We start from the raw sequence: 13,973 nt of genomic DNA on the forward strand, positions 1-13,973 counted from the left end.
TGCTGAGGAGTCCCATAATAGGACGAAACGACCGTCCAGTGCTTCTAGGTTTTTCATGGTGGTCTAGCTTCAATTGACTCATGATATTAACCATATTGTTTTAGTTTTAACTACTATTATCAACTGGAAATTTATAAATGATTTGACACTAAAGTACCCTACAAAATATTAGTTGATTGGAAGTTCAATACCTAGGTCAAATATTAAAAGCAACCTGTTATTTTTAAATTCTTACATGAAAGACTTATCATGTAATTTATATGGACACATTGGCTCTTTTATTGTAATTTTTGGTATAACAGGAAATGACTACTAATCTCACAAGTAAGAACAATCAACAAATTAGGCAGAATATTGTAGAAAAAGTGATTGACTCATATTGTGACACCATTCAGGAAAATTCAATTGTTTCTCAGGTGAATTTAGAGTCTTACATATATGTTAATCACTTTTTAGTTGGTAAATTACCCAGTTAATAGCTGTAAGATTGTTGTTGTGCTTAGATCGTTTTGTTTATTTCCGACATTGTTTTCATCTACAAAGTTGTGAACATAAATAAAGAATTTACAAGTCGTAACTTTGCCATAAGCATTGAGGGAATTTGTTTCATTCTTCTCGAGACCAAACATTCATGTTTATATCCTGCTACAATGATTGTGATTATTTTCAGTACTAATCTACGTATTGATTCTTATCTAATTCAATTTGTAATATTCGTATACATTTCTCATACTTACAATTTTGATCATTTCGATTTCCAGAAGTTATCAAGTCTGTTTCTCATTTTATGTTACTTCAAAGTCAGTTGACTTCTGAATATAATTTATATTAATGTAGCTTTGTGTTACATTAAAAAGTATAGTTTCTTTTCACTGTAAAGTTAGTGCATCACAAATACAAATACAAATCGCATACCGCTGTACAGATTTTAACTCATGAATTTATCACTGAATAGTTTTAAAGATTCTATTAACAGTCAACATCTCGACCATAAGCAAACATTTTTCCTCTAAATTAACTTTGGAAGTATAATCTTTTCCCCCTAAATTTTATTATTTGTTAATGAGCAGCTTCCGATATGCTACCCAAACGACTTGGTCAATTCAATTCAGATCCAGTTTGGCGCAATCGTAATGGAACATTAGTGCCTAAAACAAAAATTGGAACCCTTAAATCCCCCACAGAAAGTCCTCCACATATAAAACCACAATTAACAGATAATTCCAGTTCCAATGGGAAATTAGTAAGTGGATAGAAAGCGTCAGTAGTAATTCTATCCTTTTTTTTTCTATTTTCCAACGTGACTTCACAATTTCCTCTTTAGATTTTGTTTGACAAGACGATTATAGTTTACTTTTCGCCGTATTATTTTGAAAATGAGTATTAAACTCCTAATGTTATTTGATGAAGCAAACAGTTGTTAGTTATAAGTGTATGCAAGAAATATCTAAGTTAGTTAACCAACTGTACATTGTAGGCTTGAAAAAAACATTCAAGATAAAAGTTGTTTTGTGGTGGGTTTCGTTGGGATCTGAATTTCTTGAGTGTGCTTCCTGAAAAAAAAGTAATTATGACCTTATATAGACTATTATGTTATATTTGTGCAATATCCTATATTCAATTGTCCAGATGTAGTAAAAATTTACTGTCAAGTCCATATTTAACGATACATATTTTCTTCTTGATGGTTAAATCAAACAATTGCTATCTGAATTAGATCATCATTAATAATAGTTCTTTTTTGCTTGTGTTAATCGAGGATTTGATTAGTGGTAAAACAGTTAACTTTCAACTGTGAAGCTACAGGTTCGAAACCAACTCGATCTACTTCGTCTTAGAAATCTAAGTGTCACCACTAGTATATACTCACATTGTTTAGAGCTATAAACACAAAGTTATACTTAGTAAAGAATTTTCATGAATTATATACTCCTAAAATGTAGTAATTGGTACAAAGTTTTACTAGTTTAACTTTCAACAATCTACGTCAGCGCAGCAAGAAAAAATCTATCGGAGGAAAAGTAAAACAGAGGAAACAATAACTTTAACAACAGTAGTCGACGAACGACAGGTATGAACTAATAAATAATAAGGTTATGATAAGGAATGAATTTTGTTGTTTGCTTAAGTTTAGCGTTAAGTCGTGTTAACCAGCATTTTCAGCAGCTGTGGGCTGCCATTATTTTGATGGATGTCTTAATAATCGCTATGTGAGCACTAACATGAAGATGTAGGTACATTCAGCTGACACGTCTCAAATGGGATGAAACCTGTGATCTGAGTTCCACTGATAAGCACATTCAAAAATATGATCTACCTACCAATGTTTCGAAATATCTTTCATCTTCAAAATAACACATTAAAGTAATCAACGAAGTTACCACGTGCCTATTGAGAGTTACATCACTTTTTTCTTTTGTTTTTAGACCTTTTCTTTCACGTTCTTCATTTTATATATCAGTATATTTTCTCACACTTTAATTATTGTCTTTATTCATCGGAATAGTTTTTTTCACTACTATTCTAACATGTATGCATCATGACTGTTTCATCTCGTTTTTTTTTTAACTTAAACAAAATCCTTTTCGTCAGTGTAAAAGGTACTATTATATGCTTAGAATTAAATTACTTATAATTGATACTATTCAATGCTTTTTCATGATGGATAATTATTTAATAATAAAGTGTAGTAGTACCATCTTGTCTTTCTTTTCCAGTTATTAATCCACTTACATAGGTAACATTGAATAACTTTTTAAAAGAAATATTTTGTCTACTATATAGTTATGTTTTAATTCAATGAATATTTAAAATAATTTAGAACGTAGCTCATGCTCCTAGTAAGTGTATATATTCAGCTTTTCAACCAGATAATTAATACCAGTCAGCTATTCAAAAATAAGGTAGAACGCAACTTCAACCTGCCTCCCAATGTTTAATAGTTAAATCCTTCAGCCACTGGAGTCCTTGTTTTATATTTAATGAAATCATTATGACAAATTGCCATTAGTTTTGTAATACCAGCTGACCTGTTTTCTGTTTTCCGAATTCCATTAAATATATGGTGAGATTGACGATTTGTTTACAGCCATTCGCCCATCAATTGATTCCAATGCATTATCTATATTTAGTTATAATTGTTTTACCCAAATGAACTAAAAAGTAGCCGAGACATCGATGTATTTATTCTTTGGAATTCAATCAAAGTTTTTTTTCTCACTTGCTTTAAAAGCTTTGGGCATGTTTAAAATCTTAGCAAAATGATGATTTAGTTTAGTGTTTGATGTAAAATACAATTAAGCGGTTCATATTTAACGAACGCAATTTTTGATTGTTTATTTAATTACTTGATTGACATATAGGTTGTTAAGTATGTCAGTTTATTTTCCATCTTATAATTATTTTCTTCTTGGTTTAACTCCTTTTTTACTGGTTTCCATCTCCCTTGCTATGTATTCACATTTTAGCGTGCTCGATTTTCTCCGACCTATTTACCTAAAACTCTATCAGTCACTCCAATTACTTTAGGCTCTGTCAGTGTATCGTCCATAGCTTCAAAATCACCAGGCTATTCTCCTGGTCTTGCTACATCTGCATCAATATTAACTGCTGCTGCAATGAAAAATAGTGGCCGACTGTATGTTCCAGCAGTCCGTTCTTCACAAACATACGGAAATGGTCCTAATTACACATTCATGAGTAATCAAAAGATAAAGTTGGATCATACTTCATCATCAAAGTCTGAAGCTCCTTATTCGCCTTCTTTTAGTGTTGATGAGAGCATCTCTAGCAGTGTTCTAACTAATAATGTTCCGAGTATTCAACACCAATCGCCGGTAATATTATTAAATTTTATTTTACGTAATTTTGTAATCTCAATGTTGTTTACAATGTTCAAAATAAATAAATTAAACCTTTGTTAGGAAAAATGTTCTAGGTAATTCTATTGTTTGTTATTGAATATTGTTCAAGTATTTTGAATGATCCAACTAGCCTAAACCAACTTTTATGTTATTTTTGAGGTTAGTACTCGTGAATGAAAGCAAAAACAGTTAGTTCTAGGTTTATATTTCAAGTGACATCACTAATGGTTGTATCATACTGAGGAGAAATAACAGTTTGAAGTCTTATTTTTCGCCCTATAGCTATATCCGGTTACGAATCACTGAATACCAGGCAGGGCACATGATGACTCATGTGTATACAATTATAATATCTTTAAGCGTTAAGTTTATCCTAACTTAGTCTATCTAAATTGTCAAGATTTTGTTTTGAGGTGTAGTTTTATAAGTATTATTTTTTTATTACTATTACTATTAGTTCGATAGTTTCATTTCAATATTGTTTAATTCAACCCTAAACCACTGAGAAATGAACTGTCTTTGAGTATTCTAACAAACGGAGAGTGCGAAGATGGCCTCCTTCATAGAATTGCATGAGGGATCAAAAAATTGGAAACTATGGGACAATAAACAGCAACTGTTTCAGCATCCTGATTTAAAACTTTAGTGCTCAGTCGTGACTGGGTGGAATTCAACTATGTCAGTTGTAGGATAGTCATCATCAATGTGATCGGCCAATAGTTGAGCTATACTTTAAAATTAACGAAGTTCAAAAAAGTGAGCCATAGGGTCGGAATTCAGTATTATAAGTAACTATGATCACTGTAAAACCTGAATATCTTATATTTTATTCTTGGCTGGGTTGTCGGTGCATGTTTCTTTTACCGGGAAAGTAAAAACTAGTGCAATAATGTTAAATCACTTAAACCGGTGACTACATTTTAACATGGTCAATTGAATTTGGCAATCTCTTCAAACTGAACATTATCATTGAGTACATACAAGTTAGCGATCAATTAGTTGTGTTTAACTATTTATCATAAGTTGATACAAAAATCATTCAATTAATATTTATTAAATATCAACTGTAATTTTCGTATATTTTCTCCTTGATTTCCGTAATTCATTACACTTTCATATTTATATCAACGTACATGAATATAAGTTAACAACATCAAGTTCATCTCTCATTAACTCTCCTGATGAAAGTTATGCAACTACTGGTGGTCGTCATTATCGTATTCTGACAAGATTATCTTCCAGTTCAAATCGTTCTAAAGTATTACATCGATATGAATTGGATTATGATAAAAATGATGATAGTTTATCTGTCGGGTCAAACCCCACACTACAAAAATCCTCACAACTACGTTTATCAAGATTTACACAGAATAAAGAAATTATTATTAACCGACCAAATGTTGGTAAGTTTTTTTTCTTAAGTAATTTTCCACAATTATGTACAATCCATAATAATTGTAGCTGAATTATCAGTAATGAGAATATACAACTGTTTATTTGAGAGCCTTAACGGGAATTCCAACTGAACGACGATTACTTATGAAAACTAAATTACCGTTGTAGATCACCCTCCTTTTATATCCCATGTGAGCGAAGTTCAAAACTTGAGAAACTTGCTGACAACTGAGTTCTACTCAAAATAAAGATAAGGTATCTAAAAGCCATTGAACATTTAATCATTCAACCATTTCGACAAAAGTCCACTAGCCTTTAAATATATTCGTCGATTTTATCAAACCTAAGTAGTTCGACTAGTTCATTACCAAAACTATACAATATATATATTCGATCACGAATTTCATGATTACAGAAGTATATTACTGATCCATATGCTTCTATTGGAATAACTGAATAATATGGATACCCTGAACAGAAATCTACACCAATTCTTACTTCCTATTCTATATATAAACATACCTATGCGACTAAGTTTCTTTTAAAGTAAAACAATAGTTCAATTTTCAAAACCTTACGTACTTACTGACTCCTGTTAGCCCTCGTGGGGGAAAGCATAGACCGCCCATCAGCATTCTCCATCCAACCCTGTCTTGGTCAATCCTTTCCAGTTCTTGCCAGTTGTTATTCATTCTTTTCATGTCTGCTTCCAATTCTCGGAGCAGTGCGTTTTTTGGCCTTCCTCTTTTCCATTTCCCTTCAGGATTCCAAGTTAGCGCTTGCCTCGTGATGTAGTTTGGTGATTTCCTCAACGTATGTTCCATCCACTTCCAACGTCTTTTCCTAACTTCCTCTACAGTTGGAACCTGGTTTGTCCTCTCACAGTAGGCTGTTTCTGATGGCATCCGACCAATGGATGTTGGGTATTTTGCGTAGAAAACTATTTATAAATAAGTGTAACTTCTTGATGATGGTTGTCGTAGTTCTCCACGTTTCAGCTCCGTACAACAGAACTGTGTTGACGTTCGTATTGAAGATTCTTAATTTGATATTGATTGACAGTTGTTTTGAGTTCCATATGTTCTTCAATTGTAGGAATACGGCCCTTGCTTTTTCAATCCTCGCCTGCTAAAAAACACTAACCAGAGTAAACAGATTAAACGATTTTATAACCTTGGCTATTAATTATCGGATAACAATTCAAGCTATATAAATATACTTCAGTTTGAATGCTTCACACATTCAAATATAATTGAAAGCCGAGTACACCGAACTTTTATTGATTTTGGCGTAGAACTAATTCTTGAATTAATTTTGAATTGTTCTGTATTTGTTTACTTTTTAAACCTTATAGGATATAGTAGCGGTATAAAACAAAAACCGGATATCCCCTTCATTTTAACAACTTCATCAATGACACCGTCATCACGAATAAATCGGTGGACAAGTGAACAAATTTTATCCGTCAATGTGAATCGTCGCTCATCAACTACTAGTTCTGAGATAAGTCTTGAACAACCATGGCAAAAACGTGAAAAGTCTCCTTCAAAAATTGAGCAGGAAACAGTTAAGAAAGGTGATTATTCTGGCACTGGTATTAATTCTTCCATTGATGGTTTAATAACCAGATTAGACGAAACATTAGTGCCGCCGCCATTGTCAACAACAGCCAACGTATGGAATATACCTAATTATTCCAATTATCCAACTGTTGTTAACTCTAATTTTCCCATAAATTCATCAATCTATTCTCCAACTAGTTCAAATATGTCAACTGAATCACAAGATACAAAATGTTCACAAACTGTGTTTACCTCATCATCAGCATCATTGTCGCCAGCAACCAAACCAATTCAAATTATTCGCTCACAGTGTGATAAAAATGATAAGAGCGGTGTAGATGGTTACTATTATTTGAATGTTTCCATGAAGAAACCATATCTAGAATCAGTACAAGTACGGCTTCTATTTGTTTCATCATATTGTACTTTTAAATCTTTGTGTGATTCGGTGTAGTAATTTAACCATTACAAAAGCATAATACCTTAAACAGCTTCAGCCAACCAGAAAACTGCAATGAGGCTTCTCTTGACTGGTATACCGTATTTGGCCTGACAGCTTAATAACATATCCATTAGGGAAATGCCTAGACTGCGCAACACCTTAGAAAACTTCCACGTAATTGGCATATAAAGTAAAATAGTAATATCAAAAAAAGCTATTCGCAACTTATATGTGTATGTAATTGCCAATTTTCTACAGTGAAATGTTTTTCTGATATGAAATATTCTAGTTCAACCATGAATCATAAACCAATTGAAACGGAGAAACTATCAACTTAGCACTACTCAACCAATCATGTTAGTGTATTTAGTTCCTTCAAATCGACATAGAATATCAGACTATTCTTCTTAGATTACAACTATATATATCATCAAATTGACGAAACTTATAGTACTCACAAAGAGTGAAAGTTATGAATTACTTGGCAATTTTAATTGATAGACTTATACGATGCCAAATACTCGAAAATTTCCATGCCAAGATAACTAATTATAGATATGATACTAATCATATTTATTAATTTTGCTCTCACATAACTGTTTTGTATATAAAGAAAAAATATGTATAATCCCGTTTCCACTAGTTGAGCATATTTTAACCAATTTTGTTGTTTTTTTTGTTAATTTTTAATTATCACCATATATGATAATGCGTTTACTTGATACTTATTTAGTTAATGTGACTTGTGTGAAACAAGTATTATAATGTTAATCTGTCAATACTCAACAGTTTGTTAGAACAAACTAAGATGATTGCTAAAACAGGGTTCCCTTTCTAGTCTGTTACTCTATGTTTGTTCGAATAGAATTGTTGTGAAACAGATATTCTATAGAAACAACCATGAAATCCCTTTTGATCTATTAGTTATTATATCATTAAGCAATGTTGTTATGAAATGCTAGAAATGGCCAAACAAATGCGTGCATCAATCCATGAAGATATTGATTGTTAGTCTGAACATTGTAGGTAAATGCAAACTACCTAGTTGTGATCCGCATGATAACCGCGATCAATGGTTGCAAATGTTGAATGACATGTCTGAGAATCGGTCACAATAGCACACATACACTCACTCTTTATGTCTCTCTAGATCTAAATTTCCAATATCCTCCGATACAGACCTTTCGATTTCTCCTTCTCGAATGGGATCGTCTCAATTTTCTGTTTTTGTTGCTACCGTTACTGCTACTGTGGTGTGGTCTACTTATATCCATATAAGTAGTATATGGTGTTGGTCAGACATAGAATATATTTCGGCAGAAGACCGATAAGGAAAGAACTGAAATGAAGCGCAATCGTTTGGAAAATACATGAGCAATGGGATTAGAGAAGAAACAGTGAAGATTGAAACAATTGGTTGTTATAAATAAATAATATATTCGTAATATCCCAATGAGTAGAAGAATTAGATTTTCTGACGTTTCGTGACTCAGTGTAAGGCACTTCTTCCGAGAATAAATCTACCCAATGCTCAGTTTATTCAAAATTATCAAATCAAAACTTGGTAATGATACCTACAATTGGTTGTTAATTTGGAAATTGACTGTTCATTGTTTGGCTATCAGAATTTACTGAGATAGTCTGTAATTTTTGCTTAAATACATTCGATTGTCCCCAACCAGTGTTTTGTTCACTACACTACTACTACTAAGATTGTTCATTATGTTAATTTCATCTATTTGTGTTCATATGATATGAAAATCTGTCCTAACTGAAATTTCTCCCAAATTGTGCGTTGATCTATCACTGACTTACATAATTTGCTAGTCATACACTTTTTGAGATATATGAAAATTTATTTGTGACCATCCATCATTTGATATTCTGATTGATGACTTTGCTAAATGGTGATTTGTGTGAAGTACTTATTGAAATTGACAGATTCGCTATTGTTGACGTAGAATGCAACACATTTCACAGAGTTTGTTTTTGTTAATATGGATTTTTTCATACCATTCAATTTGATATGTTCTTTAGGTTATTTTTGATAAGTCAATTTGTAATCTTATGTACACATTCCATAATGTTTTATTTTAGCTAATATATAACTTTCTCCCCCTATTTTGTTTATTTAGCCAATAAATGATTATGTACGTCGTATACCATCAGTACCAAGATCAAAAATAATCATGAAACCAACTGAGATCATTATGCCTGATCCAAAACCAGTTTCTAAAGCTGTGAATAAAAAATTAATTACAATTCAATCAACGAATTAAACTTGACGTTTCTTTTAATAGTAAATGAAAACGTACATAATTAATGAATGTTATTATCCTGAAAACATTAAGGTTAACGTTTTATAAATTACATTACTTACTATACAACATTCCTCTTTTATAAATATATATATATATATACTACTGAAAAATATGCTCATTTATTGTCTCTACACAAGCATATTGTGATGTCTTGTGGATTATAACAGTTCTAATTAAATTTGGTGTTAATGACGTACAACATCTGTAAATCTTTTTATTCACTCTTGAATAACATCAATTCATATGTGGAACTGACTCTCAAAAGACAAGGTAGAAAGAGAAGTATATTTTTTCAATGATAGACAGAAAAGAATCCTTTAATCCAATTATATTATCCCTTTTCACACTTTATTTTGATATGGTGTTTACTTAGAATATTAAATGGTTATAGTGTTGATGAGAAGTGGATGGAGGAATTTCTTCTTAATGAAATTACTTTCAACTATTATATATAGTAAATGAGTGCTCAATGAAAAAGCAACCCGCTTATCAATAGTTAAATGAATCTTACTCATCGATATTTTTTTTATTGGTCTTTGTTGTTGATGATGAAATTTCTATGTTTTATTTCCTGTCATTTATTTTCTCTTCTTTCTCTTCTGAATATGTTTCTTGACTCTCTCGTATTGCAGTACTATCCATGTAATTCTCTTAATATTTTGTCTTTTCACTCACTGACTTCTATTTTGTAAGTTATCCTCCATTTTAAATATATTATCTTGTATTTTTCATTATAACAATAGTAGTATAAATGTTAACCTTCTACTCATTGTGTATACTACATCAATTTACTGTGATTCTTTTATTTATTAAACTAAATGAAATGATAACATTCATCAATTCATCATTGACGTTTTTTGTCATTTCGTCAATAGTTCTCCGTATCCATGTGATATAAATAATGATGAATTTGTTCGTAATAGTAAAGTTGATAATAATTACTTAGATCGTATATTTGAAACCCTTTTTTCTTTATGTACTTTGATTTAGACAAATCTCACGTACAATATTGTTGTCATTTATTTAAAACTTTCCTTCTTTATTGACTAGAACACTTGCTATTTTTTTCATATTTTGTTATCATCATTTATATACTGATTGGTAACCACAATGACTGAATTCCTCCCTAACATATATTATGCATACATGTTTACATATACTCTGATGTATTCGGTTTTTTGTACATTTAGAATTATTCATACTCAACTAAAATGAAAATAGTTATTACGGTTTATAATATTCATTAATATCTATGCAATTTATATTTTTATTTATTCTATTCATCATGTCAAACACAGTATGATTTATTATATTGTCCTTTAGTCTTTTTAAGAAATTTCATATATTTATCTGTTTATAGTGTGTTTCAATACTACCTATAACTAAGTAGATGCATTCAAATAATGAACACATACACACACACACACATGTTAACTTATTCTTTTTTTGTTTGTTTGTTTGTATAATTTCACTTTTATTGTATCCTTGACAATTACAATCATAATAAACTGACTAATATTTACAAAATCATAAACTATAATCATTTATTAATATAAATAAGACTATTGAGGAATATTTATTGATTTATTTGTTTGTTGATAACTGGAGAAAACAGAAAAAAAGGTATCACTAATTTTATTTTCCTAATTTATGTTTTTTTTTTCAAAAATACATTCATATAATAATTTATCATTTATGCTATTTCTATTAAACCCTAATAGTTAGATAGATGATTGATTCAAATAATTAACCCTTTAATTATGAATGAATGATCCACATTGAAAATTAGATAAGTGTAATTTATTTTTTACAAATTAAAAGTAAAATATATATATTTATTCTTATTCATTTAGTATTGTTTGTTTGAATCTTCCCATTGATGTTTTTAGGACTGCAACTGGTCAGTCTCTAATTGGCATATGTGCATACTGTGCGTATTGCCTCGATATTGCTTTAATTCACAAGCATAGTAAGCAGAGATGGATAGTGGCTAGCAGTGAAATCCAGGACGCGTGTTTCGTCCTATTTGGGACTCGTCAGCTGGATGTACCTGCATCTCAGAGTTGATGTTCACTCTGGGACTCGAACCCAGTACCTTTCGCTTCAAACGCCATCATGTTATCCGCTCGGCCACTGAGTGCTGATAACCACTTGCTTGTGCAATATTACATATATATTATATATATATATATATGTATTTATTTATTTAGAAAAGAAGAGAGAAAAAAAAGAAAGGATATTTAATACATGATTACAATGATAAGTGAATAATGCCTATTTGATTATAGACTGTGTAATTTTCATCTTCATAAATAATGAATTAGAATGTGAGATAACTATCATGTACAACTGACTTGTTAATATTATTATATGATTGTTTGAACAATATGAATTCTGTTAGCAAGTTGATTTACGCGTCTATAAGATTAAAGAATACCTTTTTCGTAAACATTGGATTTAGAGGGGATACCATAGGTAGGATCCAAAAGATAAATATTAGAAAGAAACGTTCTATCCTTTAACCATAGGCTGACTGAAAAAAACGATATGAGGTTATGTTAGGAAGAAACTCTTCTTTGCGTTACATCAACGTACTAATTTTGAACTGCTCTCTTCTGGTCTCATGCAGCGAAATCCTCTAAACTCTTATTCAAGCACTACTTTGCTTAGCTGTCAAAATACATATCAATCCAAAGCTCAATTTTGAGCGCACCTTATTGTTAATACTCACTTTGCCTCACCATAATTTCTCTTCAAAACCAGTCATGATAATACAGATAAACTACTATGAAGTAGGAAAAGAAAACCTATGCACCTCAGAGACTAACAATCCACCTATTTAAGCCCGAACTATGTACAATCACAGGATGCTTAATCTCTCAATTAATCCCCCTAATTTTCGATATCTAGAAATTTCATTTTACTACCCTCCGGTGATGCTTCTCATCTATTGAGCAATTGTTATTAGCACCTCCGAATTTTTTTATCAGTTTCATGATTACTTCATTATTTTTATGTTCGTCAAGTTGACATTTATCTTGCATACGTTTCATCTATGATTCTTACAATTCATTTAACAAAAACATTTATTACGCATCATGTAAATTTCTCCTGATGCTTGAAATTTCCTAGCATATTTAAAACAACTTTTTGTTCCCCAATAATGTTCTACGTATATTAAGAAAAATTGAACACAATTATGTACCGTCAAGAAATGCTGTCGCTGGAGAAAAAGCTCTCCTTGCCGAGAAGTGATTTTTTCATCGATGATAACTAATTTCTTTGGTTCTAAAAATTTCTGAAGCAATCTAGATTGCGAAACACGAAGTTTTTATTAAAACCTAGGCATCAAGGTGATGTGTATCATGTGTCAATTATGCCTTTGGAGCCCCTACTTCTACGTATAATTGTAGTTAGGATAAGAGTAGGTTAAGGAACGCAAACAGTGATAAAACAATGATATGTATCTATTATTCACCATAACTGTTGGTTTGAGCCATCCTGACAGTTTGGGATCCAGTCACTAGTTGTACTCTATTGTTGGGGAATTTAAACAATATATCTCACAAAAGTCATCATACTGACATAGATATAATCGTCGCCTATATTTCAGACCTTGATTATAAATCGATTAGGCATTTCATTCGTTCTTTGGCAGCTATGTTTACTATTTTACGAAACATCAGAACAGATTCAGAAAGCCCTAGGATTTGTTCAGTCTGTGGTGTAGGCGAGATATCTGTTCGTTTACCAACAAAGGGACTAGTTTACTTCGCAGGAATCTACTCTGTATGGATACAAAATATGGGCTATGAAATCAAGCTTTGACGGACTGCAGGATCTACATCATAGATGTTTTCGAATCATTTCTCACATCGTACAACGACACAGCAATAATGAAGATAGGATGCAAGGAAAAGATGGCGATTCGGGTGATAAGACTAAATCTTCATCGACTGAGGCATATGTCATATATGCCCAAGAAACTGTTAACCTTGACGTATAATCTTCTATCGTGTAGCCAGCAATGAGTGGCCGAAACAATACGCTGCATCAATTCATGAAGACATTGATTGTTAGTCTGAACATTGTAGGTAAATGCAAACTACCTGGTTGTGATCCGCATGATTTTTATTGTTAATTTGCCTATGCTCCATTAGGAGTAACAGGCGTAAGTATGTAAGTCTTTTTAACCTACGTTAACCATAAAGCCAGATTCATTGCTCGTAAAACTATATATAATCATGAAAAAGATTTATGCAAAATCATATCGATCATACTAATAGTTTTAAACAAAAATAAAAAATATCTCAGCTTGATTCATTTTAATTAGTGTAGCCCGGTTTAAGCATAAAAACAATGTTTTATTTATCACAAATTTACTGATCTG

The 13,973-nt window shown here is 31.4% G+C and overlaps 1 protein-coding gene and 1 non-coding gene across 3 annotated transcripts in view; one reads left to right on the forward strand and one right to left on the reverse strand.

Annotated features, from left to right (window-relative positions):
* Positions 1 to 9,541, forward strand: part of Smp_165700.1 (USP6 N-terminal-like protein) — a gene marked incomplete at both ends in the record, with an annotated part of 34,345 nt that extends 24,804 nt beyond the window's left edge. Inside the window, 5 exons of one of the 2 annotated variants that reach the window (XM_018798128.1) lie at positions 1,068 to 1,243; positions 3,468 to 3,809; positions 5,008 to 5,266; positions 6,613 to 7,214; positions 9,398 to 9,541. In XM_018798128.1, coding sequence (XP_018653102.1) covers positions 1,068 to 1,243; positions 3,468 to 3,809; positions 5,008 to 5,266; positions 6,613 to 7,214; positions 9,398 to 9,541 — 1,523 coding nt within the window. The remainder of the gene's footprint in view (positions 1 to 1,067; positions 1,244 to 3,467; positions 3,810 to 5,007; positions 5,267 to 6,612; positions 7,215 to 9,397) is intronic. The other variant, XM_018798129.1, reaches the window with a different exon arrangement.
* A 2,112-nt stretch (positions 9,542 to 11,653) lies between these two features.
* Positions 11,654 to 11,722, reverse strand: Smp_tRNA_00701_Pseudo_TTG.1.1. Its single transcript has one exon. It is a non-coding gene (tRNA).
* Between the last annotated feature and the right edge of the window lie 2,251 nt (positions 11,723 to 13,973).

This window comes from Schistosoma mansoni, chromosome 6 (assembly GCF_000237925.1).
Source record: "Schistosoma mansoni strain Puerto Rico chromosome 6, complete genome".
In the NCBI taxonomy this organism is placed as follows: Eukaryota; Metazoa; Platyhelminthes; class Trematoda; order Strigeidida; family Schistosomatidae; genus Schistosoma; species Schistosoma mansoni.